At 45.5% G+C, this 25,775-nt stretch overlaps 1 protein-coding gene across 3 annotated transcripts in view; it reads left to right on the top strand.

The window, feature by feature from the left end:
• LOC115195893 (MAGUK p55 subfamily member 7-like) overlaps window positions 1–25,775 on the top strand; it is a 298,114-nt gene that overhangs the window by 212,879 nt on the left and 59,460 nt on the right. For all 3 annotated transcript variants that reach the window (XM_029756238.1, XM_029756237.1, XM_029756236.1), the window contains 5 exons: window positions 5,210–5,291; window positions 6,005–6,090; window positions 6,816–6,890; window positions 15,136–15,332; window positions 16,347–16,414. In XM_029756238.1, the coding sequence (XP_029612098.1) occupies window positions 5,210–5,291; window positions 6,005–6,090; window positions 6,816–6,890; window positions 15,136–15,332; window positions 16,347–16,414 (508 nt within the window). The remainder of the gene's footprint in view (window positions 1–5,209; window positions 5,292–6,004; window positions 6,091–6,815; window positions 6,891–15,135; window positions 15,333–16,346; window positions 16,415–25,775) is intronic.

The raw sequence follows: 25,775 nt of genomic DNA, 5'->3' as shown, positions 1-25,775 counted from the left end.
CATAGTAGCCTAGCATAGCTCATTCGTCAGGCTTTGTGATTGTCCAACATCAATCATACCCCATAAAGGAGAATTGTGCTTTTTTACAAAAAAACTGTTTCAACTGTAAACCCCTCCGTACCATGAAGGGGCCTCTATCTCTCATAGTGCTTCCAAGTCATGTCAGGCCTGTTAGCTTCCAGAAAATATACATTTCAGAATTTGTCCCTGGAGAATATTGAATGAAGTGTACCAACCTCGCTACACAGCTCGTTGAGGCCCTGTAACGATGTGGCGAGGATGTGTGGACTGCCGTGGGATGGGGTGGCGAGTGGTTCACTCTTAACACGACCAGGAATGGTCAAGGAGAGGGTACTCAGATCTGACTTGACTCATTCACTCTGGAGGTTGGAACGGGGAGAAGGAGGGGAGAGACATGAAGGGGGAGACAGAGGTTACGGAGGGGGAGAGAGAGAGACATCAACTCCTAGTGAAGTGCTCATTATTTCAACAGCTCGGGCTTAGTTGATGTGAACAAAATATTTCTCCTCAGCCAGTCAGCTCCTCCTGGAGCTCAGGGCTGGAGAGACAGGCCCTATTGTAAACCAGACAGCTCTCTTTCTTTACCCCTTCATGCTCTTCAGAAGTGTATTCTTTTTCCCCCTCTCTCTCCACCCTTCTCTTTCTCTCTCTGTCTCCTGGCTGATGTGGCCCAGGCCCTTGCCTCCCAGGTGGACGTGTGTGTGTGCAGCAGGCTGAAGGGCCCTGTTCTCATGTCTCTATCCCCCTATGAGCCTCTCTCCTCCGGTCAGCACACCAAGCTGCCAGAGGCTGAGGAGGCCTGGAGCACTTGGGGAACCCCTTGTTCATTGTACTCATCCTCCTCCCTCTATCTTTCTTAAATTCTCTCCCTTTCTCTATTTCACTTTTCTCCCTTCTCCCTCCGCCTCTCCTAGTGGTCCTCACCCTGCTGGCCCTGGACCCAGTTCATTGGTTGTTTGGCTGTCTAACCCCTTTCCAGTAGTTTGGTTGATGACTTGGCTGATGTCTGCACTTCCCTGTTCTCCTATCAAGTGGAGCTCGTTTGTCCCACTCTCTCTTTCTCTCTCTCTGTCTCTCTCACTCTCTCTCTCTCTCTTACTCTTTCTCTCTCCCTCCCTCTTGGCGTAGCTTTGGCCTGAACAAGGATAGGGATCGGCCTGCAGGGAAGTGGGTCAAGTTCCAGTGCTGGATTGACTATACTAGACTAGTCTGACGTCCAATGCAACATACGATTATGGAAGGAGTGGTAATGACAAAGAACAGATAGAGCTTACTCACTTCTTTATTTACTCTTTAGCCAGCCTTGAGCCTCCCTCCCTACCAACGAGAGCTAATAAAAACTTCCATCACATAACAACCTGGCCCCCAGCCAACAACACACAGACAAAAACAAAAATATCCCCACTAGATGAAAGGCAGAGAGCTGCTACCCTACGCCCCTCATGTCTGGACACTGCTCTGAGAGATTACAGGCCCTATATACTGTCCCTTTCTGTCTCTCTCTCTCTCCCTCTCCGACTCTCTCTCTCTTTCTCTCTTTTCCCTCTCGCCCCCTCCCCTCTCGCTCTCTCTCCTCTCTCTCACTATTGCTTCATGTTTCAGCTGCTTATAGTCACAGTGAGGGGTTAGTCACGACCTTGACACCAGGGTCTTACAGTGTGCTGCCCTCTCTCCACCCCTCCTCTGTTTTCCCTCCTACCGAAACCTCTCCAGTTACCGTAATTGGCCCAATTATTTGATTAAGTGGAAAGCTGTGAAGATCTCTAGCCCAAGGAGTGTCTTATCCCGGCGTCAAACGCCTCTGCTGTTTCCATCAGGACCAGCCGCCATCTCTTTTTCTTAACTCAATATCACACAGAGGAAAAGACCTTGAGGAAATTATTATTAGAGGAGAAAACCCATTACGAGTGAACAGGTAACGAAAACAGTGATGTTGACATGGTAATTTACAGTCGTGAAAAAGTGGTAGAAACCAGAGGATATTTCTGGTCCTGGAGAAGTTAAGAAAAGGCAGGGTTTGCATCCCAAATGGCACCCTATTCCATATATAGTGCACTACTTTTAATCAGTTTTGACCTATGAGTCCTATGGGTAGGCCCTGGTCAAAAGTAATGCACTAAATAGGGAATAGGGAGCCATTTGGGAGGCGGGGGCACACAGGGTCTCTGAAACCTTCCTGCCCTGTGATCTATCATGCTTCTCGTCAGCCATGACAGTCCTGCCTATTGGACCTGTGGATGTACTATAGGTCGGTATACCCAGGAAAAACAAACAAGAAATAATTGTGGTGAACCATCAACTCGTCATTGACGTAGGCTAGTTGTCGCTGAGTGTTCCTGGCTAGGCCCTAGTGGCAGTAGGTTACAATGAAATGGCAGTTGGATAGACAGTTAGACAGATTGAAATAAAGCACATCCACACAGTGAAGAAGTGAAGAGGCTCTTCCTTTACAGAAACAATAACAGTCATAAAGATGATGTGAATAACAGGTAGGAGAGAGAGGAAGAAAGAGAGGGATGACCTGTTTCTGTTTCGCAACACACTATGTGTCTAGACTACATGTCTGCGGACCGTTACCCGTCTGGCTTGGCTCGGTCCGGTCGGATGGCGAAGCAGTGGTGATGGCGGTGATGACACTCGATGCTGTGCTCGGATTCGAAACATTTCGCCGTCTCGCTGTCTGCCACCGTCGAACTGCCATCCGGCACTCTGCCGATATGTTGTTTTCTCTCAGCATGGCTAAAGTGTGAGAGAGAGAGAGAAGCCCTGGTAAACACATCACTAGCTGAACTGAACACTGTCAGTTGAAATGGAAAAGGAAACTATATCCCTCTATCCCCTGTCTCCCCCTGCTCTCTGTGTCTTGTGTCTCAGCTATTGGGTTAAGACGACACTGAAAACACAGGGTGTCTGGAGAGCGAGAGATTGAAAACACAGGGTGTCTGGAGAGAGAGAGGCAGCGGTCATCAAAATTAGGTGCCTCATTTGCATAAACACACTCAGCGTATTTGCAAATATGAATAGATTAACAAAGTCTTGAAACAGGGCTGAAACCTCCAAAAACGTGCTTTGTCTAGGCCTACCTGCACTCACCTGCGCTGTCTAGACTCAGACTGCCTCATTAATTACTGTTGTTGCCACGTTCTGTTGCATATTTCAACAAGTGTAGCCCATCTACACTTGTAGCCCATCTATAATTTAGCCCAAACAACTACATCTTCCCCTACTGTATTTACTTATTTATTTATTTTGCTCCTTTGCACCCCATTATTTCTATTTCTACTTTGTACTTTCTTCCACTGCAAATCTACCATTCCAGTGTTTTACTTGCTATATTGTATGTATTTGCCACCATGGCCTTTTTTGCCTTTACCTCCCTTATCTCACCTCATTTGCTCACTTTGTATATAGACTTATTTTTCTACTATATTATTGACTGTAGGTTTGTTTTACTCCATGTGTAACTCTGTGTTGTTGTATGTGTCAAACTGCTTTGCTTTATCTTGGCCAGGTCGCAATTGTAAATGAGAAGTTGTTCTCAACTTGCCTACCTGGTTAAATAAAGGTGAAATAAATAAAATAAAGAAATAAAAAAGTGTGCCAATAGCAGGATAACCTTTGAATAGAAATCAACACGCTTGGCTCTGATTACACCTATCTATTGTCGTGGAAATTCAGTACTGAGAGAGACTTGGTCATTTCTTCAAACAATCATCTTTATTTAATATCGATTAATTATTGCAATAATGAGACCGTTCGCCCACCAGTCTTGACTGACTGTTAGGCTGAGAGTCTAGCCTTTACAGACGATGCACAGTTTTTATATAGCTGATACCAAGATTGCTTAGTCAGTCATTTCTAACCTTCCCATAAGCCACCTTGGTTATCTACACAGGATGGCTTTTACTTAGTTTCCCAGATGCCAGGAAGATGAGACAATGAGGCATTGTTCTCAACTCTTCCAGGCTCTCTCTATTTCGAGTCACACACACCACATCTTGTCTATAGAATGCTAGCTTTTAGGTTTTTATCACCAACATCAATCAATTGTCAGCTTCAAGCGATCTCTAGTAGAACCCATGTCCTCAACACCCAGACTAGCTGCAGGGTGCTAGAGTGGAGACCATAAAACACACAATTAGCAGGACAGAAATATCTTACTGTTTGTTAAATAAATAATTGTTACATATCCAACAAATAAGGTGAATACCAAATTTTCCCCTCACACTATACATATTTTACATTGTTTGCGAGATCAGACATAACATCACTATAATGTCTTCATTTTTGGAAGTTCCTTTCATTTCAGCGCATCTAATTTGTTAACATTTCAACTGTATTCAATTATCCCTCAATTCCACAAAAAATGAACACCCATTCAAATAAAGTAATATTCTTTCCCTTTCTTGTGATATATGTGTCAGTGACGAGTTAAATCCCTGAACAAGCGTTCTTATAGATGCAACGGAAGACAATGTATTCCATTGAACCCATTTCAGCCATTACCGGGGTGTGTTTGACAGGTCATTCCAAACATTTCCGCAGTCGTAACGTTAATGGGAAGAAAACAACAGGCACAAGCAAGAGTATGAAAGAGTTGCAGGAGCACAATGAAAGCAATCAATCCAGCAAGATTTAAGTACTAAGTGGATTTTGTACCTCTCAAACACAAAAATAGATGGCTGTAAAAGACAGATCCTCAGGTGGGCAGGGCATGCACAATGCTACAGAGAGGGAGAGAGAGAGAGTGTCTGGATGAATGCCTGCTGCTGCGTAAAGGATTGAGGGCTAGCTACCTTCTGGGGGATCACCTCTCTCTCAGTCATTGGCTAGTCCAGGCAGACTGGGGCCCAAGATGGATGCCTATTCCAGGAAAGATTTTTACTGAAAATGGCCAGCTGTACTGTACAGCCTGTGCTATGGCCTTCATGTCAACCAGTGATGAGATTCACCTCAGTGTGGTAGATTGAAGTGGGGTTGGGGTTGGAAACCGTATCATGTTAGAAGAGATGGTTGACCAGAAAATGTTTGTTGGACGTTGATGATGGAATTTCTGTGTCGTTGTACACGTGTAACATCATATCATACGGAATCTGTCTCCTTTTTTCCTCCCCACTGTGTGTCTGTGTCTGCGCGTGCGTGCGTGTGTGTGTGTGTGTGTGCGTGCGTGCGTGCGTGCGTAACACAGGGAGCCACAATAAAGTGTGATGAGCACACAGGAGCCATCCTTGTTGCCAGGATCATGAGAGGTGGAGCTGCAGACAGAAGTGGTAAGTTCTCTCTCCTTCTTTGTCTCTCTTTCTCTCCACTCTCGCTCCCTGTCTCTTCCCCCACCCTCTCTCTCTCTATCTCTCTCTCTCTGTTGTGCCCCCTGTAATCAGTGTGTAATGTAAAGTGTATTTATGCCCTGTAGGGATCTCACAGTGTGAAATTGATATGTAGGGGTGATTTGCCAAGCCCAATAATCACTAATACCACCATGAAGGAGAACCACACACTGCTGGAGAGCAGAGAACAACCCCCCGAACTGTGTGCGACTAAAGCAATACAGCCTCACACGTACATTATACTCAGTTTAATACTTATGTATTGTTTAGCCTGATATTAACTTCCAAAGGATTTATATTAGGTAGGTCAGTATTTGCTATTATGTGTATAGCTGTGCACGTATGCACTCTGTGTTATATGTCTGTGTCTTCTTGACTTGTTGTCTCCTTCCTCTCTCTCTCAATTCAATTCAAAGGGCTTTATTGGCATGGGAAACACATGTTTACATTGCCAAAGCAAGTGAAATAGATAATAAACAGAAGTGAAATAAACAGTAAACATTACACTCACAAACGCTTAAGAAACAGAGACTTTTCAAATGTCATATTTTGGCTATTTACAGTGTTATAACAATGTGCAAATAGTTACAAAGGGGAAAATAACTAAACATAAATATGGGTCTCTCTCACTCTCCCTTGTCTTGTCCCTGTTCCAGGTCTGATCCATGTAGGGGACGAGCTGAGGGAAGTGAACGGAATTCCTGTGGATGACAAGAAGCCTGATGAAATCCTCCGCATTCTGGTGTGTGTTTGTGTGTGTGTGTGCGTGTGTACATGCTTGCGTGTGTGTGTTAGTCAATGCTTGTTTGTGTGTGTGTGCTATCATTGACCTGCTGTTTATAGTTGTGTTTTGGCCCCATGGCTATAGAGATTTACAGTCTTGTTTGTAGTGGCAGGACTCTCTCCTCCTAACTCATCCTCACTGGTCAGCCATGTCCCTTTGATTCCTCTATGAGTTAATGGCTAGGCTAAACTCTGGCTGCCCCTTCTGAACCAGCAGGCCCAGGAGCAGGCCTCTGTTTGGGACATGTTGGGCCACATAGTCCCCCTGGAAGAGACAGGCAGGGAGGGGGTTCCTGTAGGGGTCTTTGTAGTCCCCCCAACCACACACACGCACACACACACTGCCACAGTCTTCAGATCAGCTCTGGGGAGATGGAGCTGGAGAGGAAAGAGAAAGATAGTTTGGAACTGGTAGACTGTTAAAAGCAGTCCTCTTGACTCTCCTCTTCCCTCTGATCCACTCCAAACAGTCATCCTATCCTAATGGCCCTCTATTGTTGAAAAATAAAACAGCTCTTCATATTAAAGCTCTCTCATTGGATTAGGCTAGTTGGGTTTTGAGTTATTTTCAATGAAACTGGAGTCTTTATTTTTTCTTCCCCTCTTTCCTCGTTCTCTCTCTCTCTGGTTCTTTCTGTCTTTCTCCCTCTCTCTCTATCTGTCTATCTCCTGTCTGTGTTTCAGGCCCAGTCTCAAGGGGCCATTACTTTTAAAATAATACCAGGTATCAAAGAGGAGGCACCGAGCAAGGAGCCCAAGGTAAGGTCCTACTGCTGTCCTGCCGTACTCATTATGCTGATGGTTTTACACACATGGTTTAGTCCAAAGTGGCATCCTATTCTCTATTTAGTGCACTGCTTTTGACCAGGGCACATAGGGCTCTGGTCAAAAGTAATTAAATATTTAGGGAATAGGGTGCCTTGATTTTGAAAAGGGCTTACAGTGCATTCGGAAAGTATTCAGACCCCTTTTTCCTATTTTTTTTTTAATGTTACAGCCTTATTCTAAATTGTATTCAATAGTTTTTTTCCTCATCAATCTACCAACAATACCCCATAATGACAAAGCAAAAACAGGTTTTTAGAACATTTTGCATCACATTTGCATAAGTATTCAGACCCTTTACTCAGTACTTTGTTGACGCACCTTTGACAGCGATTACAGACTCAAGTCTTCTTGGGTATGACGCTAGAAGCTTGGCACACCTGTATTTGGGGAGTTTCTCCCATTCTTCTCTGCCGACCCTCTCAAGCTTTGTCAGGTTGGATGGGGGGCGTTGCTGCACAGCTATTTTGAGGTCTCTCCAGCATAGTTCAATCGGGTTCAAGCTCAGGCCCTGGCTGGGCCACTCAAGGACATTCAGAGACTTGTCCCGAAGCCACTCCTGTGTTGTCTTGGCTGTGTGCTTCGGGTCGTTGTCTTGTTGTAAGGTGAACCTTCGCCCCAGTCTGCGGTCTTGAGCACTCTGGAGCAGGTTCTTCCATCTCCAGCTCTGTCAGAGTGACCATCAGGTTCTTGGTCACCTCCCTGACCAAGGTCTTTCTCCCCCGATTGCTCAGGTTGGCCGGGCGGCCAGCTATAAGAATTTCTTGGACCTCATAGCTTGGTTTTTGCTCTGACATCCACTGTCAACTGCGGGACCTTTATATACACTTCTCAAAAAAAGAAAGGTAACACTTAAACAACACAATGTAACTCCAAGTCAATCACACTTCTGTGAAATCAAACTGTCCACTTAGGAAGCAACACTAATTGACAATACATTTCACATGCTGTTGTGCAAATGGAATAGACAACAGGTGGAAATTATAGGCAATTAGCAAGACACCCCCAATAAAGGAGTGGTTCTGCAGGTGGTGACCACAGACCACTTCTCAGTTCCTATGCTTCCTGGCTTATGTTTTGGTCACTTTTGAATGCTGGCGGTGCTTTCACTCTAGTGGTAGCATGAGACGGAGTCTACAACCCACACAAGTGGCTCAGGTAGTGCAGCTCATCCAGGATGGCACATCAATGCGAGCTGTGGCAAGAAGGTTTGCTGTGTCTATCAGCGTAGTGTCCAGAGTATGGAGGAGACAGGCCAGTACATCAGGAGACGTGGAGGAGGCCGTAGGAGGGCAACAACCCAGCAGCAGGACCGCTACCTCTGCCTTTGTGCAAGGAGGAGCAGGAGGAGCACTGCCAGAGCCCTGCAAAATGACCTCCAGCAGGCCACAAATGTGCATGTGTCTGCTCAAACTGTCAGAAACAGACTCCATGAGGGTGGTATGAGGGCCCGACGTCCACAGGGGGGGGTTGTGCTTACAGCCCAATACCGTGCAGGACGTTTGGCATTTGCCAGAGAACACCAAGATTGGCAAATTCGCCACTGGCGCCCTGTGCTCTTCACAGATGAAAGCAGGTTCACACTGAGCACATGTGACAGACGTGACAGAGTCTGGAGACGCCGTGGAGAACGTTCTGCTGCCTCCACATCCTCCAGCATGACCGGTTTGGCGGTGGGTCAGTCATGGTGTGGGGTGGCATTTCTTTGGGGGGCCGCACAGCCCTCCATGTGCTCGCCAGAGGTAGCCTGACTGCCATTAGGTACCGAGATGAGATCCTCAGACCCCTTGTGAGACCATATGCTGGTGCAGTTGGCCCTGGGTTCCTCCTAATGCAAGACAATGCTAGACCTCATGTGGCTGGAGTGTGTCAGCAGTTCCTGCAAGAGGAAGGCATTGATGCTATGGACTGGCCCGCCCCTTCCCCAGACCTGAATCCAATTGAGCACATCTGGGACATCATGTCTCGCTACTTCCACCAACGCCACGTTGCACCACAGACTGTCCAGGAGGTGGCGGATGCTTTAGTCCAGGTCTGGGAGGAGATCCCTCAGGAGACCATCCGCCACCTCATCAGGAGCATGCCCAGGCATTGTAGGGAGGTCATACAGGCACGTGGAGGCCACACACACTACTGAGCCTCATTTTCACTTGTTTTAAGGACATTACATCAAAGTTGGATCAGCCTGTAGTGTGGTTTTCCACTTTAAGTTTGAGTGTGACTCTAAATCCAGACCTCCATGGGTTGATAAATTGGATTTCCATTGATTATTTTTGTGTGAATTTGTTGTCAGCACATTCAACTATGTAAAGGAAAAAGTATTTAATAAGATTATTTCATTCATTCAGATCTAGGATGTGTTATTTTAGTGTTCCCTTTATTTTTTTGAGCAGTGTATAATATTATTATTTTTATTATTATATTATTTTTTTCATGAGTTTGCAAAACTTTTTAAAAACCTGTTTCGCTTTGTCATTATGGGGCATCGTGTGTAGATTGAGGGGAAAAAATATTTGATACATTTTAGAATAAGAGTGTAATGTAACAACATGTTGAAAAAGGGAAGGGGTCTGAATACTTTCCGAATGCACTGTATATGGCTCTGGTTAAAAATAGTGCTCTATAGATATCAAGGCTCAGGCTAAGACCCAGATGCAGACACAGGAAGTGGATAATACGAGTCTGAGTTTATTAGAGTACAAGGGGCAGGCAAAAGGTAAGTCAAGGCAGGCAAAGAGTCGTAATTCAAAATAGCATCAGTCAGGTACAGGACGCAGGATCAGGGTCAGGAGACAAAGGGCTGTGAGACAGAGGTTTAATCCTAGACACTTGAAAAGCGGGGTGTATACGGAGGGTGTGGGGCAACAGAAGACGAACAGCAGAGGGGCTAAGGATTTTAGAGAAGGGGCAAGGGCCGATGAAACGGGGAGGAAAGTTTACAGGACTCCACCCAGAGAGACAGGTCCCGAGTGGAAAGCCATACCCTCTGCCCGAGCCACCTGCCGCCGATATCTGGATGTGGTCTTCAGAAGAGCGGCCAGGGCTCTCTTCCAGGTACGGCGACAGTGGCGGACAAACATCTGGGCAGAGGGTATGCTGACATCTTCCTCTTGCTTAGTGAAGAGCGGGGGCTGATATCCCAAGGAACACTCGAAGGGAGAGAGATTAATGGCCGAGCAGCGAAGGGTGTTACGGGCGTATTCCACCCACAAGAGTTGCTGGCTCCAGGTGGTGGGTTTGGCGGAGATGAGGCAATGAAGACTCATCTCCAGAGGACAGGCTGGCTGATGAATGCCTTCCAGAACCGAGACGAGAACTGTGGACCACGATCGAACACCATGTCGACCGGAAGTCCATGGATCCGGAAGATGTGCTGCACCATGAGCTGAGCCATATCCTTGGTTGAGGGTAACTTGGGAAGAGGAATAAAATGGGTGGCTTTAGAAAACCTATCCACCACCGTCAGAATCGTGGTGTTGCCATCTGACGTAGGAAGACCAGTAGCAAAGTCCAGGAATATATGGGAGGAACAGGGAGTGGTTGAAGAAGGCCTGCCGAAGCTTGCCGCAGATTCTTATTTTGTGCAAACACAGTGCAGGCGGCGACAAATGCAGAGACATCAGGAACCATGGAAGGCCACCAAAAGCGTCGTCGGATGAAAGCAAGTGTTCGACGGGAGCCTGGATGGCAGGTCAGTTTCGAGGAATGTGCCCATTCCAGGACTGGGGACAAACATCTGGTTAGCCGGAATCCCTCACATTTGTATAGCCCCACTGCGCCTTACGGACCAGGCTCTCTATACCCCAGATGAGTGCAGCCGCTAGACAGGAGGTAGGGAGGATGGTCTCGGGGTCAGACGGAGTAGCAGCGGGGCTATACAAATGTGGGAGTGCATCAGGCTTCACATTCTTGGACCCTGGGCGGTGGGAGAGAGTGAAATTGAAACGGGTGAATAACAGGGCCCAACGAGCCTGCCTAGAGTTGAGGCGCTTGGTGGTGCGAAGATATTCCAGGTTGTTATGGTTAGTCCACACTAAGAATGGGTGTTCCGCACCCTCCAACCAGTGCCTCCACTCCTCCAACGCCATCTTGAGGTGAGGAGTTCTCAATTTCCCACATCATAGTTCCTCTCAGCAGGGGTAAGACCCTGCAGGGGTGCAGCTTTTGGTCCTGGGCAGAACGTTGGGACAGGACGGACCCCACTCCGGGAGAGTGGCTTGCTGCCTAATAGGGAACTCTGCGGAATTGCTCCAGCAATGTATTGAATGCATGGTCATAGTGTTCTGCCAGGGTATGGAGTCCCTCCATAAGGCTTTGCAGTAACTCCTTGTGTCTTCCAATGGTGGCTCCTTGGGAAGAGACAGCGTTGCGGATCTTGTCCAAGTATGCTGAGTCAGTCATGGCCAGTGCATATTACCAAGGCTCAGGCTAAGACCCAGATGCAGACATAGGAGGCGGATATTATGAGTCTCAGAGTTTATTATAGTACAAGGGGCAGGGAAAAGGTAAGTCAAGGCAAACAAAGACTTGTAATCTAAATCAGAGTCAGGCAGGTACAGGACGGCAGGCAGGATCAGGGTCAGGACTGGGATAACTAGGAAAAACAAAAACTAGAGCACAGGATAAATACACAGGGGATAATGAGGGGAGATGGGAAACACGTGGTGGTGGGTGACAATAGAGGGAATTTGGTGCTATTTCAGAACTTTTGTGAGTGGACTGAGAGGTCCTCTCTAGCTGCTTACTGCCTCTAGTGCTGGAGTGTTAGTATGCATCCCAAAATATACCTTATTCCCTATATAGTGCCTATAGTGCACTACTTTTGACCAGGGCCCATGAGGCACTATATGTGACCCGTTTCAGGAAACTAGGTGTCTTTTGCAAGTCACGACTTCACAGGAGAGCCATTTGAACATTTAAAAAAATATATATTTTTATCAAAATGTGTTTTTTGGCAGAAATGCGTTCCTTCATATGCCTTAATAACAAACTTGTATGCTATCTGTAAATACCAATACAATTGTTAAATTACAAGCCTAGTTGGTTAAGCCCCAGAAAACGCGCGCAACCTTCCCACTAGACATGATTGGCTAAGATAATGAGTGGTCTGGACATGCCGAGAGAGGAGTTGGGATTGGTCTGCCATATAGAAGGCTTCTGTCAATTTGAGCTGGTCAGTCTGTGTTGGTAATCCTGTCAAACACGTTTTTAAAAAAAAATGTGTCGTGTAGTGGCGCTGCATAAGTGTTGCTCTCCACTTTCTGGAGGATCGAGTTTTGAAATCAGTGGAATTAGAGTATGATAGCTTAAGAGATGGAGAAAACACCTGTCTAAGAATTACATCTTCAAACTAAGGGCAACCGTGGCATGGCATCTGTGACAGGGAGATGCAGCCATCATGCATGATGATGTATACGGGTGCGATAGTCTAGCTAGCTACATTTTAAGACATTACACGTTTCAAATTTTGACAGAAAGTGGTTTCATTTCAAGCTAAAGTGTACTGTTAGCTAGCTAGCTAACGTTAGCTGGCTGGCTCCCTAGCTAACGTTATGTATATGACGTTATTATTCGTATCCCAGAGCCATTTGCTTTGCCAGTTAGAGCCTAATGTTAGCGAGCAAACATTGAACCTGGTTGGTTAGCTCCCAGCAGGTTCATGCTGGGTAGTAACAACATGATTGGGCACTATGTTCATTGTTGTTTAACTAGCTAAAGTTAGCTGGCTGGCTCGTTAGCTAATGTCACGTGATATGTGTGATCTTACATGTGGTTTACCTAGCTAGGTTCATTGTTTACCTAGCTAGCTAGCTACATGTCTTAAGCTAAAGTGTACAACACCCGTTGAATATGGCCGGTGTCAGTAAACGTTGGCAAAAAAGTGTAATGAAATTGTTGCCAGCAGAGCTAGTTTGGCTGTTTTCATGTTATCCAAACAAATCATCGGCCAGAGCGTCAAGTGTGCGCTCCAGGAGCGAAACGAGATGGGTGGGGCTAAAGCTTAAGAAGGTGTGAAACGCAATTTGAAATTATGCTACATTTGACCAAATTAGTGACATACAGTATATGGAATACATTGCTTTTTGAGATGCAGACATTTGTAGTCAAATATATTGATACAGTTGCAAGATTCACTATTTATTCAAAAATAAGTTTGGGGGAAAAAAATTGGTGTTCACACGTGTATTCGTTTGATTTACAATTGCACAGGACCAATAACAAAAAAAGATGTCCTGAACTAAATTATTCAAAATTCTATATTAATTTGGTTCTAGACAAGTGATTCTCATTTATGTGTAATTTATTTCACCTGTGTTAAGTTGCAGGTACCTCTGAAAATGTAGGAATCAAAATTCTAAAACTACAAATGTAATTCATATTTTACATTGCTGGACACATCAATTTAAGCAACCATCAACTAATTGATTCAGAAAAACTTGTCTTGAACTGATCCGTAGAGTGTGATATGGTTGCCTGTGTCTGGGTTTCTGATGTGGCTGTAGGTGAATGTGTACTGTAAATGTAGTTGCTCGTAATGTTAGGTGGGTGTTTTAACTGAAAATCCACCGTCTGGCTGTATCCTGTATTCTCCAACTCATAGTAGTGATGTATAGTCTTTCATAGACATTTATCAATAACAGAAGGTGACTAGGGAGAGTAGGGGGCTCAGGTCAAAACACAAGCTGGAATATCATTTGTCAGAACACAGGGTGCATGTGTGCATGTATGCATGTATGTGGGGGTGGGTTGGAGGGGGGTTGTACTCTCTGTCATACTTTAATGGTTTTAATATGTCAATTTCAGACATCAATCTAAACCTGTGTATCGGTGCCAGAACTTCAGCCTCCCCTCTGTGAAGAGCTAGTTTACTATTTTTCCTGGGCTAATATAAATATGTTGAAGTGCGGGCTAATTGGGTACACATGTGTAAAACTGTAAAAAAAATAAATAAATAAAAAAAAAAAAAAAATGATGGACAAGGGCAGAGAGAAGAGGTAGATACAACCGGGAGCTTTCAGCAAGGATGTAATTGGTTTATTATGCTCTTGGGCTGTTTAGCCAGACCCAAACATAAGGTCCCCGTCTGAAACATAATTTCACTACATGGCAACATAGCACTCCACCCTGGCACATGCAGAGACGAGCAGAGACTTTGTCCTTTTTATCACTTTCTCTCTCTCTCTCTCTCTCTCTCTCTCTCTCTCTCTCTCTCTCTCTCTCCCCTCTCTCTCTCTCTCTCTCTCTCTCTCTCTCTCTCTCTCTCTCTCCGCTCTCGCTCTATGCACATGCTCGCCAGTGGCTAAGGACTTGTAATCTACTGTGACACTCCTGTAGCGTCTTTGAGTGAGGATGTAGTGAGTTGTTTTCACTATAAAGTTAAAGATGTCCCTCTCTCAGGTCTTAGCTCTGTTGTGTTGATGACAAGGTGTGTCCCTGCCTCCCCTGACTGCCAAGATAAATTAGCCCATCTCGGGAAAAAACGTTTTTTCCCTGTTCAGTAGGGAAAGATTACTGATGTTAATTTGACCTGCGAATCAGCCAAAATCACAAAGTGGAACGAAGCAGGAGTCACATTTGGAGGCTCTGACTCAGTCAATGTTAAAGTCTCGCCACTCTCGGAGACGGCTGAAAGACTTTAGTCTTTAGGGGTGTTCCTACCCCCATTTCCCTATATAGTGCACTATTTTTGACCAGAGCTCTATCTGCCCTGGTCAAAGAAGTGAACTATGTAGAGAATAGGATGCCATTTGGGATGCCGGCCATGTTGATGGAATAACCAAGAGAGGCCTGGGCCAATGGTTGCAGGTAATAGACTCCTGATTGCACAGACCTTTCCTGGCCAATCACGTTAAGCGACAGTGAAGGGCATCTGTTCTGGTTCCGAAGCCGGGATAGGCTCACATGGCTGTAGCGACGGCCTACCTTGATGTCGCCACGTCGACTAGGGGGGAGAGGAGACGCCGGAGTGTGGAAAGGTAACTGCTGTCATATTTTTGCTGTCTTTCTTTGTCTCTCCACCACCTGTCTCTCTCTTTTGTCCTCTCTCCCTCTCCCCCTTCTCTCCACCTTCCCCTCTCTCTCTCTCTTTCTCCACCCCCCCCGCTCTCGCCTCCCTTCTCCCTTCCTCTCTCCCTCTCTCAACCCCCCCTCCCTCTCCCTTCCTCTCATCTCTCTCCAGATGTTTGTGAAGACACTGTTTGACTACGAACCAGCGGAGGACAAAGCCATCCCGTGTAAGGAGGCGGGCCTGACCTTCAAGAGGGGAGATATCCTTCAGATCATGAGCCAGGATGATGCAACCTGGTGGCAGGCCAAACACGACAGCCATGCCAACCCCCGCGCCGGCCTCATACCCTCCAAACAGTTCCAGGAGAGGTGAGTGAGCTACCTAGACAGATCCTAACTACCTACCCCCCGTCCCCCTCTCCCTCCTGTCACCCTCGCCCCCAGCCTTGTACCCTTCTAACTGTTCCAGGAGATGTGAGCTACGGGTCAGACAGCTCCTCTACACCCCTTAAACTATGTACTTCAACTCCACCTCTCCCCCATTACCCCCTGTCCTCCTCACCCCCTCCCCCATGACCCCCTGTCTGCCTGGCACCCCTACTACAAGCCCAGCCGCCCCCCTAACCCCCAACTCCCTGTCTTCCTCTCCTCTCCACCTTTCCCTCCTGGCCCCTCTCCCCTTTTCTCAGCCAGAGGCCAGGGTGAGGCCTGTCTATATGCCTGTCTGTCTGCCACCCTCATTACAAGCCCAGCCCAGCCCTAGTGTTTCATTGCCGTCACAATGAAAGGAATTACTTTTTCCCTCTCTCTCTTTCCTTTCCCCCCTTCCATTCCTCTCTCCATTTGACTTTTTCTTCCCTTTCTTTTGCCTGGCCTCACACTGCCAAAATACTTTGGATTTCCGCGCACGTCTGGCCCGAAATGAGTAATGACAGAAAATGATAGCACTGGTACTGATCCACTTTGGAAGGGGAGAGGATGGAAAATCGCACAGTGGCGTGCTTAGATGGCTGCTGATGTGCAACACAGGGCTGGAGGGATGGGGCAGTTTCTTGGCGACCGACAAGCAGCTTTTTCAATAGCAGGCATTGTGTTTTTTGTACTTTCTTATCCCACCTCTCTCTCTCTCCCACTTTCTCTCTCCCTCCTCTCTCTTTTTCTCCCTCTCTCTCTCTTCTGCTTCTTATTCCTTTTCTTTTTCTCTCTCTTTTTCGTCCTAAAGAATGAACAGAGTGGATATTTAAGAATGTTTCTGGGTATCATAGCAGAAAGTGTTTATTAATCCCTGTGCGGCTGTGAAAGCTGATGGTTTTATTGTGCTTCTTCTCCCTCTCCTATCTGTCTCTCTCCTCTTTCCTCTCCTCTCTTCCTCTTCTCTTCTAGGAGATTTGCACTGCGTCAGCCCGCCGCCCATGTTTTTCAGGCCCAGAAGATCTCCAGCAGAAAATCATGTAAGAATATATCACAGCCACACACACAAGCACACCCAGAGATCATCTATGCATATATCTCCTGCCACTAGCCAGTCACTCCCTCAGTGGAACAGAACAGGTGCCTTAGTGAGGGCCTTCAGCATACCTGACAGGGAGTACATGGGGATAGCTGTCAGGAGACTGGTCCACTAGGCTCATATGTTTATGATTGATTAACAATCAGGTGTAAGCCCTACACTCTGAAACGCTCCAAGGCTGCAATGCTGGTGCTCGTCTAGGGAAATGTTGTGTCTGGCTTGCTCCCTCGCACCCTCCCTCTCTCTGTTGTATATTTGGGGCTGCCCTCTGGAAAACCTCTCCCTATCCATTATAAGTGCTGCTCTGCAAGGTTTATTGAAGAATTAATGATCTGATAGGAAGGAGACTGTATGTGAGGATGTGATAGGGGCTCATTCTCAGAGCTGTAAATTAACCACCCGCCAGCTGAGCACCGCTCTGGTTTACACATTAACATGTTTTACTGTTTGGGAACATGTGGTCCTTCTGCCTCAAGATTGCACCACACACACACACACACACACACACACACACACACACACACACACACACACACACACAAAGACTCCCTGAAACCGCCGGCCAGGCAGTCTCACGACAACACACACAGACTGACAGGACTTAGCTAGGAAACAAGCGGCTGGAACAGACAGAGGCTTCAACACTTCACTATTTAACATGTTAACTCACTAATAGCCACACACACTTACCTGGTGCTGTAATAACACTGTTATTATGACACTTTACAATATTAACAGTGAAGTGATTAACAGGTAATTACAAGGTAATTAACACTTTAGACAGAAACCAACTATGTCTGTCCGGAGGTGTTTATTTCCCTATGCAGCCCCAGACCTAGCTTGTCAGAGTGTGTGTACACAGTACCTCTCAGGCATGTCAATGTGTGTGTCTGTGTGTGTATGTGTGCGTGTCAAAGTGTGTGTCTAGTACTGTGTGTACACACTGCCTCTCAGGCGAGGAGGTGTTTATTCCTTTTCTCTGTTCCCTCTCTCCACCTTTTCGCCATGCGGCCTCGATCCCTCCCTCCATCTCTCTCTCTCTCATTCGATCTCTCTATGTGTTCTGTCAATCTCCACGTCTGACACATATCCAGTAGTAAAGCCAAGGAGCAGACAGGTTCTTTACTGTAAGATATAATATTATTCATCTGGTTCCTAAACATATGAGCAGAATACAGATGCTGCTGGTTTGGATCTGGTCTGGTAGCACAAACAGAGTCCATGTATAAAATAGTCTAATATAACTAGTGTATATACCGTGGCTTCTCCAAGCTCTGATGCTGCTGATTGTCATTAGTAGCCCACCAAACTTGCTAACTGCCTGGTACTCAGCACTCTACTGTCCCTCTAATCACTCTGACATCAGGGCAAATGTAATCAAAAATCTAAACAAACACTTCATGAGAGCCCATGAGCTCATGTTGCACAACATTTCTATAGGCAATGAAATTGTGTGAGAAAACAGAGTAATGGCTTCTATTAAAAAGAGGAGGTTCCAATCAGCTTTCTATAGGCTCGGCCTACTATATTTATTTCACAACTTTCCTAATATTAAGCACATTGCTTCTCTTTACAACAGGAGTATAGTCTACCTGGCTGGCATGACAATGAACCACGGGAAAAGCTCCATTCGCTATTTAAGTGCATAGATGACATGTATTTTTTCCCTGCCCCTGTTCTGAGACAGGTGCATGATAATGGTCCATTCTAAATGAAAACAAATTTCACACATATATTATTTACTATATGTAAAGACAAGATTCAATTAAGAATAGTCTGATGGGTGACAGTATTGGCCTATCACCTGTGAATGATACAGTATATTGACACTTGTAAATGATGCCCAGTTTATTTGCAGTAAGGAAAGAAACAGCGCTTGCCTTTTTTTTGTGACTTTTTCAAATCATAGTCACACAACTCATATAGCCTAGCCCATAGGCCTGTGTGTTTTGATAAGGTTTGTATCACAACTAAAGTGGCCAAATAACTTCTTAAAATGAAGCACATTAATCCACTTTACAACAGGAGTTTCAATTTTGGGGAAGATAATTTTCACCATAAAAATTCACTTTATAATAAAGCATGACATGCATAATCACATTTGCAGTCACTTTTGAGAATGGTGAAATGTATTTTGATGGTGTAGGCTTTATTAAATTGATTTATTAGACTAAAATGTAGATGTTCCAAATATCTGCGTCAGTGGCTTGTAGGCTATACATGGAAGCCAGGAGATGCTAAATGTGTTTATGTTAATGATCAATTACTGTGAGACCGGCAGTTATTTGCTTGACAATCACCGGCTGACAAAATGTCATGACCGCCACAGCTCTACGCACGTGCAGCAGTAGTAGTATGTAATACTATGTGTCCCAAATGTCACCCTATTCCCTATATAGTGCACTTCTTTTGACCCAAGTCCTATGGGTTCACTATAAAGGTAATAGGGTGCCATTTAAGGGACACACTCTCTTTGAGCAGTAGCAGTAGGTTAATGTAATGCCTGGGTGTGTATCGTAAATACTGGGCGGCGTACAGTATGATGAATATAATGTACCTGTGTTGAGTAAGAAGTCCCAGTCTCAGTGTGTGTCCCCAATGGCACTCTATGCCCTATATTCCCTATGGGCCATTGTCAAACGTAGTGCAAAGGGAATAGGGTGCCATTTGGGACATTGTCAGGTTTTGATGTATGAGCTGGGAGCTGTTCTCTACTACTCAACATTCACATACTCTACTGTACTCACTGTACTCTGTAGGAGTTACTGGACATATTGTTTTCACTGTATAGGGGCCATGTCTACTTATGTTTAGCTACCCAACACCAACCCTCTATGAGGCAACGTAGAGAATGACATAACACAGAAGAGGGAGTGAAGAGAGAGGGAGCCAGAGAGAAGGGGTAAGAGAAAGGGTAGTAGAGAATCTGGAAACGGAGGGGAAAGGTTCAAGAGAAACCGAACAAGAGAGACAGGAAGCATTGTGGGGAATGAAAGGGGGAGCCAAAGCGAAAGGGAGAGTTAAAGAGAGAGAAAGATAAAAAGGCAGGAGGTGAGAGAGAGAGATTCAGAGGCATAAGGAGAGCGTGTGAGAGAGAAAGAGAAGAGAGAGAGTATGTGACCCTATGGACTGTCGGTAGCCAGGTCAGGAGGAGGGGAGGGCGAGTTCCTCTGGTTTAGACCAGACTCGAGTTCAGTCAGCCCTGTTTGGCTCTGGCCAGTCATAAAGCATTAGCTATTTGAAAGATACCAAAGATACCTGCTGTTACAGAGGGAGATGTGTGTGTGTGTGTGTGTGTGTGTGTGTGTGTGTGTGTGTGTGTGTGTGTGTGTGTGTGTGTGTGTGTGTGTGTGTGTGTGTGCAGACATGCGTGCATGCATTTGTTTGTGCACGTGAACGTGTGTGTACATGCGTGTGTTTGTTTGTGCGTGCCGGGGGTCCAGGGATCTTAGTGTTTCCAGCCCAGGAGCAGGAGCTGTCTCCATCGGCTGGAACAATATTGATATTGGACTGAAACGGCCTATCTAGCTTCACTTAACCGTGTCCATGTAGGCCTTATAAATAGTCTCATTCTCCTTCTAAGATGTACCCTATGTTGGAATAATGTAGATTTATGCCTTAAAACATTTGGTAATAAAAAGCTTTAGCCTTAGTTGCTATTTTTGAATAGCATCCATAAACATAGTTTGGTTAAAGTATTTTTTCCAGAATTTCATGGTGGCTAGTCTAGGCTGGTTTTGATACCTCTCGCTCCCTCCCTTTGTCTCCCCTTCCTCCCTCACTCATCTTTTGTCCCTCCATCATTACCCAAACCTTGAATCATGTCCCTCTGACTTTCTTCCAGTCTGCTGTTCTTCTCTTTATCCTCTATCCATCTCATTCCCTCTCCTATTTCTCCTCTACGCATCCTCTTCTCTACCCTCTCCTACTCTCCTCTACCCTCTCCTAATCTCCTATACCCATCCTCTCCTCTATCCATCATCTCATTCCCTCTTCTTTCTCCACTACCCAAACTCTCCTCTAGTCTGACAGAGGCTTGACAGAGGTTTGACTGCCTGACAGCTTCCTGAGCGATTTTACTATAGTATGTCTCTCACATGCGAATCCCCTATAGCTCGTCTCGCCATACATTATTATAGCACGCCACGTCTCTCCATACTTTTGACATGTAATCACTCCCCTGTCTGACTGTATAGTAGTTAGGAGCTCTAGCCTAGCTGCCAAAAAACGTGGGTGCACTTATAGCTCACCTTGAGGCCTTCTCTGTCTCTCTCCCTCCACAGGTTACTGTTGTCTCGTCAGACACACGCTCACTTTCTCTTAACTGCTGAAAGATTGAACCGTTTTTTTTAAATGGAATACTACTAAGTGCCCATGAACCTGGCCTTCCCTCAATTTATAGAACTATTTCAAATCTCAATTCAAATGTACATAACTATTTAAAGTCTCAACTGAAATGGTCACAGACAGAGGAGTTCAAAACCAGTTCAATCCAGTTTAAACTCAGTTTAATTTCAGCCAGGAAGGTTGTCTCCATAATGTCTATTAGAGACCACACTTCACATAGTGTTTTGAATGGCCTCACAACTAGCTGCTCCGAGTTTTAGTATTACAAATAAATTATAAAATAATAAAACTGTCAACATCAGAACAACTCATAACACAGTGTGTTAGTTATTAATCTCTGTGCGTATACATTTCTGGATAGACACTCATTATTAACGTTCATTCTAAAACGCAATCATGAACAGGTTACAGGCAGAGGAGATCAAAGGTTCAAATGCAAACCAGCTCCCCTCGTTACCGACGGTTATGGCAAGACTGTACACAATCTATCTAACCGCCGTCGTTCCAATCTCTGTCGTCCCAACGTATGAAAACTATCTAATTTCATGTCATCTGGAAAATTCCGCCCGGCCCGGTCTCATCCTGACCATAAAAAAGGTTGAGTTTGTTCAAGGAAAGGAAGGAGGGAAGGCCATCTCCATCTGTGTGTTGGCCTCCAGGCAGGGTGACATCAGCCCATAACTCAGAGCCATTCAGAGCGTGTTGACTGGGGGTCATTCCACAGCCTCTTCACCGGTAAGGGGATAGCTGAGAGATGAGTCTCACTGCCAAGGAGGAGGAAGATGGAGAGAGGGAGGGGGACAGACAGAGAGAGAGAGAGTGAGAGGGGGACAGAGAGAGAGGTGGAGAGAGACAGGGAGCTGGAGAGAGGGACAGAGTGACGGCGAGAGGGAGAGACTGAATGAGTGGGTCAGTGACCAGGTAAAGAGCTCACTGCATGAGGAGAGAAGACATCTGCAGTATAGGACAGTGCTGGCTTGTATTGGGAATCCCTGCCCTGTAGTAACCAAAAAAAGTGTCCAACAAATCAAAATATATTTGAGATTCTTCAAAGTAGCCACTCTTTGCCTTGATGACAACTTTTCACACTCTTGGCAATCTCTCAACCAGCTTCATGAGGTAGTCAACTGGAATTAATTTGAATTAACAGGTGTGCCTTGTTAAAAGTTAATTTGTGGAATTTCTTTCCTTCTTAATCCATTTGAGCCAATCAGTTGTGTTGTGACAAGGTAGGGTTGGTATACAGAAGATAGCCCTATTTGGTAAAATACCAAGTCAATAGTATAGCAAGAACAGCTCAAATAAGCAAAGAGAAACGACAGTCCATCATTACTTCAAGACATGAAGGTCAGTCAATCCGGAAAGTTTCAAGAACTTTTAAAGTTTCTTCAAGTGCAGTCGCAACAACCATCAATCGCTATGAGGAAACTGGCTCTCATGAGGACCGCCACAGCAAAGCAAGACCCAGAGTTTCCTCCAATGAACTCATCCTCTGCAGCAGAGTTACCTGCCTCAGAAATTGCAGCCCAAATAAATGCTTCACAGTGTTCAAGTAACAGACACATCTCAACATCAACTGTTCAGAGGAGGCTTTCATGGTCGAATTGCTGCAAAGAAACCACTACTAAAGGACACCAATAAGAAGAAGAGACTTGCTTGGGCCAAGAAACACGAGCAATAGATGTTAGACCGATGGAAATCTGTCCTTTTATCTGATTAGTACAAATTTGCGATTTTTGGTTCCAACCGCCTTGTCTTTGTGAGACACAGAGTAGGTGAATGGATGATCTTTGCATGTGTGGTTCCCACCGTGAAGCATGGAGGAGGTGTGATGGTGTGGGGGTGCTTTGCTGGTGACACTGTCAGTGATTTATTTAGAATTCAATGCACACTTAACCAGCATGGCTACCACAGCATTCTGCAGCGATACGCCATCACATCTGGTTTGCGCTTAGTGAGACTATCATTTGTTTTTCAACAGGACAATTACCCATCACACCTTCAGGCTGTGTAAGGGCTATTTGACCAAGAAGAGTGATAGAGTGCTGCATCAGATGACCTGGCCTTCACAATCACCCAACCTCAACCCAATTGAGATGGTTTGGGATGAGTTGGACTGCAGAGCGAAGTAAAAGCAGCCAACAAGTGCTCAGCGTATGTGGGAACTCCTTCAAAACTGTTGGGAAAGCATTCCAGGTGAAGCTGGTTAAGAGAATGCGAGAGTGTGCAAAGCTGTCATCAAGGCAAAGGGTGGCTACTTTGAAGAATCTCAAATATAAAATATATACTTTTTTGGTAACTACATGATTCCATGTGTTATTTCATAGTTTTGATGTCTTGACTATTATTCTACAATGTAGAAAATAGTAAAAATAAATAAAAACCCTTGAATGAGTAGGTGTGTCCAAACTTTTGACTGGTACTCTGTCTCTGTTTCTTGGAGCACACAGCTCCTGCAGTAGCATAGCATCCACCAACCCAGGCCTTCCCCTGTCAGAGTTTTCTCCCCCCCCAGCCACAGATTCCAACCACAGAGACACCATAGAGGCTAGATATGAGGCAATGTCCCCCTCTCCCCTTTTATTTATCCCTCTTCCCCCCTCCATCTCACCCCTCTGTCACCCTTCTGGTGAGGTTTCATTGTGGAGCTCTGTGACATGTGATTCCAATCCTCTCTCTCTGTGTGTCCCTCTGGCTCCATGGGGTGCCTTGGGGCGTCCAGTGACAGTCTGACTGCACTGCAAGCGCTATAGCCTCATGCAGCGTGGGCGGCCATGATGGCTCGACTTCTCAGTAAATGATAGGCTCTACTGTCACAGCAGGCCCCGTCGCGTAACGACAATACCAGCACTACTTTCTTACTCTCTCGTCTCTAGAGTAGACAGACTACTGCTCACAAAATGTAGGTCTGGAGGACCAAAATATCAAAGTCCCTTATAAACTAAAACTTGAAGATTTTGGCCGGCTACCGCTGTCTTGCAAGTAGCTACCAGCTTCGTTGTTCGTTCTCTGATTTTCCCTGTCAATACTTCATCCTGCGTGACATTATCACATGGTTTTCCATCGGTCGAAGAATGCAGATGAATAAATAGTTGCAACTAAACTATTACTTCAACTTTCCTCGTTGTGTGCAGATAGCCAGGAGATGAAAGTAGGGGCACAGTGTAATGAGTTCAGTTAGCTTTGAAGGTCGATAGATATCACTGTCACGCACATTCTCTAATTCCCTCTCATTCTACTCTCATTCCTTTTTCCTCCCTCTTTCACCTCACTCTCTTTCTCAGCCACTGTTCCCTGATCTCTCTCTTCAGTCTCTTCAGATGCTGGTTTTACTTAAGATGTCACATTACAATAGGAGGAGGCAGCATCGGAGAGAACATTGCTGTGAACACACACTAACATGTGAAACAAGATGTCAGATAAAGGCTTCTCATTCACATTACCCTATCCCACTTAAAAACAACCCTTCACCACGAGAAGCTTTTAGCCTGTATCCTAACCTCCTAACCACCGGTTCGAGAAACAACTCCATTCTTTTCCGTGATCATTCCTGACGGTTGTTATGGCTAGCCATTACCTTGTAGCGTGATGCAACATCTGCCCGCTCTGCAGTGCGCTCTGGGAATAGCGGTCTGCTGTAAGGTGAGCTCGAGGCTCTCATAGATGCAGTCCTGTATGTTTTGATTTAACCCTGTTTGCTGGAATTGGGACCACATGAAGGGAAGGAAGCTTTTTAAGTGGCTCCAAATATTCCCCTCAGTGTGCAGAGGCTGGGGTCTGGGTGTCTGGGGTCTGGATGTATGACCTCCCCTCTTCTCGGGTTTAGTCCCAAATCGCACCCTATTCCCTAGAGAGTGCACTACTTTGACCAGAGCCCTATGGGCTCTGTTCAAAAGTAGTGCACTATATAAGTATTAGGGTTCCATTTGGGACACAACCCTCTTCTCTTCCCGAGCCACCACGGAGCATCTCGTCACTGCTGTGCTGTGGCCTCACCAGACTGCTATGTGGTTGCATGGGCCTGCATCGGCTTGGGTTGTTGGGTTAAGTGATGCTGCCACACAGGACAGTGTCTGTATCACTAGAGATAAATACTCTAGCGTGTCCCAAATGACTCCATATACTTTCTCTGGACCACAGCCCTAAGTGTGCTACTTTTGACTAAAGCCCCATGGTCAAAGGTAGTGCACTATATATGGAATAAGGTGCCATTTCGGGCACAGCTTCTGTTTATTTCTATGGTCTGTGTCACTAGAGACCAAAGCATAGTTGGATGAGTCTCAATTCAAGAGTCATGAATGATGTTGAACATGTTTTCATGTGGAGTTTTCCTGAATGCTCCAGATACTGTGCCTCAATTTTTATCAAGTATAAATGTTTTTCCCAACTCATCAGAGGAGAATGGATTTGTCCCAAATGATACCCTATTCACAAAGTGCAATACTTTTGAGCAGGGCCCATAGGGCTCTGGTCAAAAGTAGTGCACTGTATGGGATAGGGTGCCATTTGCAGACAATGTGTTCTTCCTGTGGTGTCCTCACAATTAACAACAGACAACATGCGCTGTATCTTTTATTTTATTAATTTAATATTTGAACCATATGTTGTTTCTTTGTTTCTGTTGTTTCTTTGCTTTTCTAGACGATATAGCAATTGAATTTGGTAGGTGTCTCTTTTCCATTTAACTCTTCCCTTTTGCTTATACCACTCCTATTTAATTTCTCACTTTTATCTCTTGCTTTCGCAGCGCCTTTCGAAGCTGAGGAAATAGAAGGTACTGCTTGTCAGACTAACTGCTGCTCACCTAGACTGACTCATAGATACATAGCAGCTCATTGGCTAGGTACCCAGCCAGCACCTCATTTGCTGATCAGCCTGTTGACATTACTTTGCCGTGTATCTGTATCTGCATCCCAAATGGAAACCTATTCCCTTTGTAATTCCCTCAGCTGGTC

The sequence above is a fragment of the Salmo trutta genome, chromosome 6 (assembly GCF_901001165.1).
Source record: "Salmo trutta chromosome 6, fSalTru1.1, whole genome shotgun sequence".
Taxonomy (NCBI): Eukaryota; Metazoa; Chordata; class Actinopteri; order Salmoniformes; family Salmonidae; genus Salmo; species Salmo trutta.
Note: the sequence above shows the minus strand (reverse complement) of the source record. Positions and strands in the feature narration are given on the sequence as shown.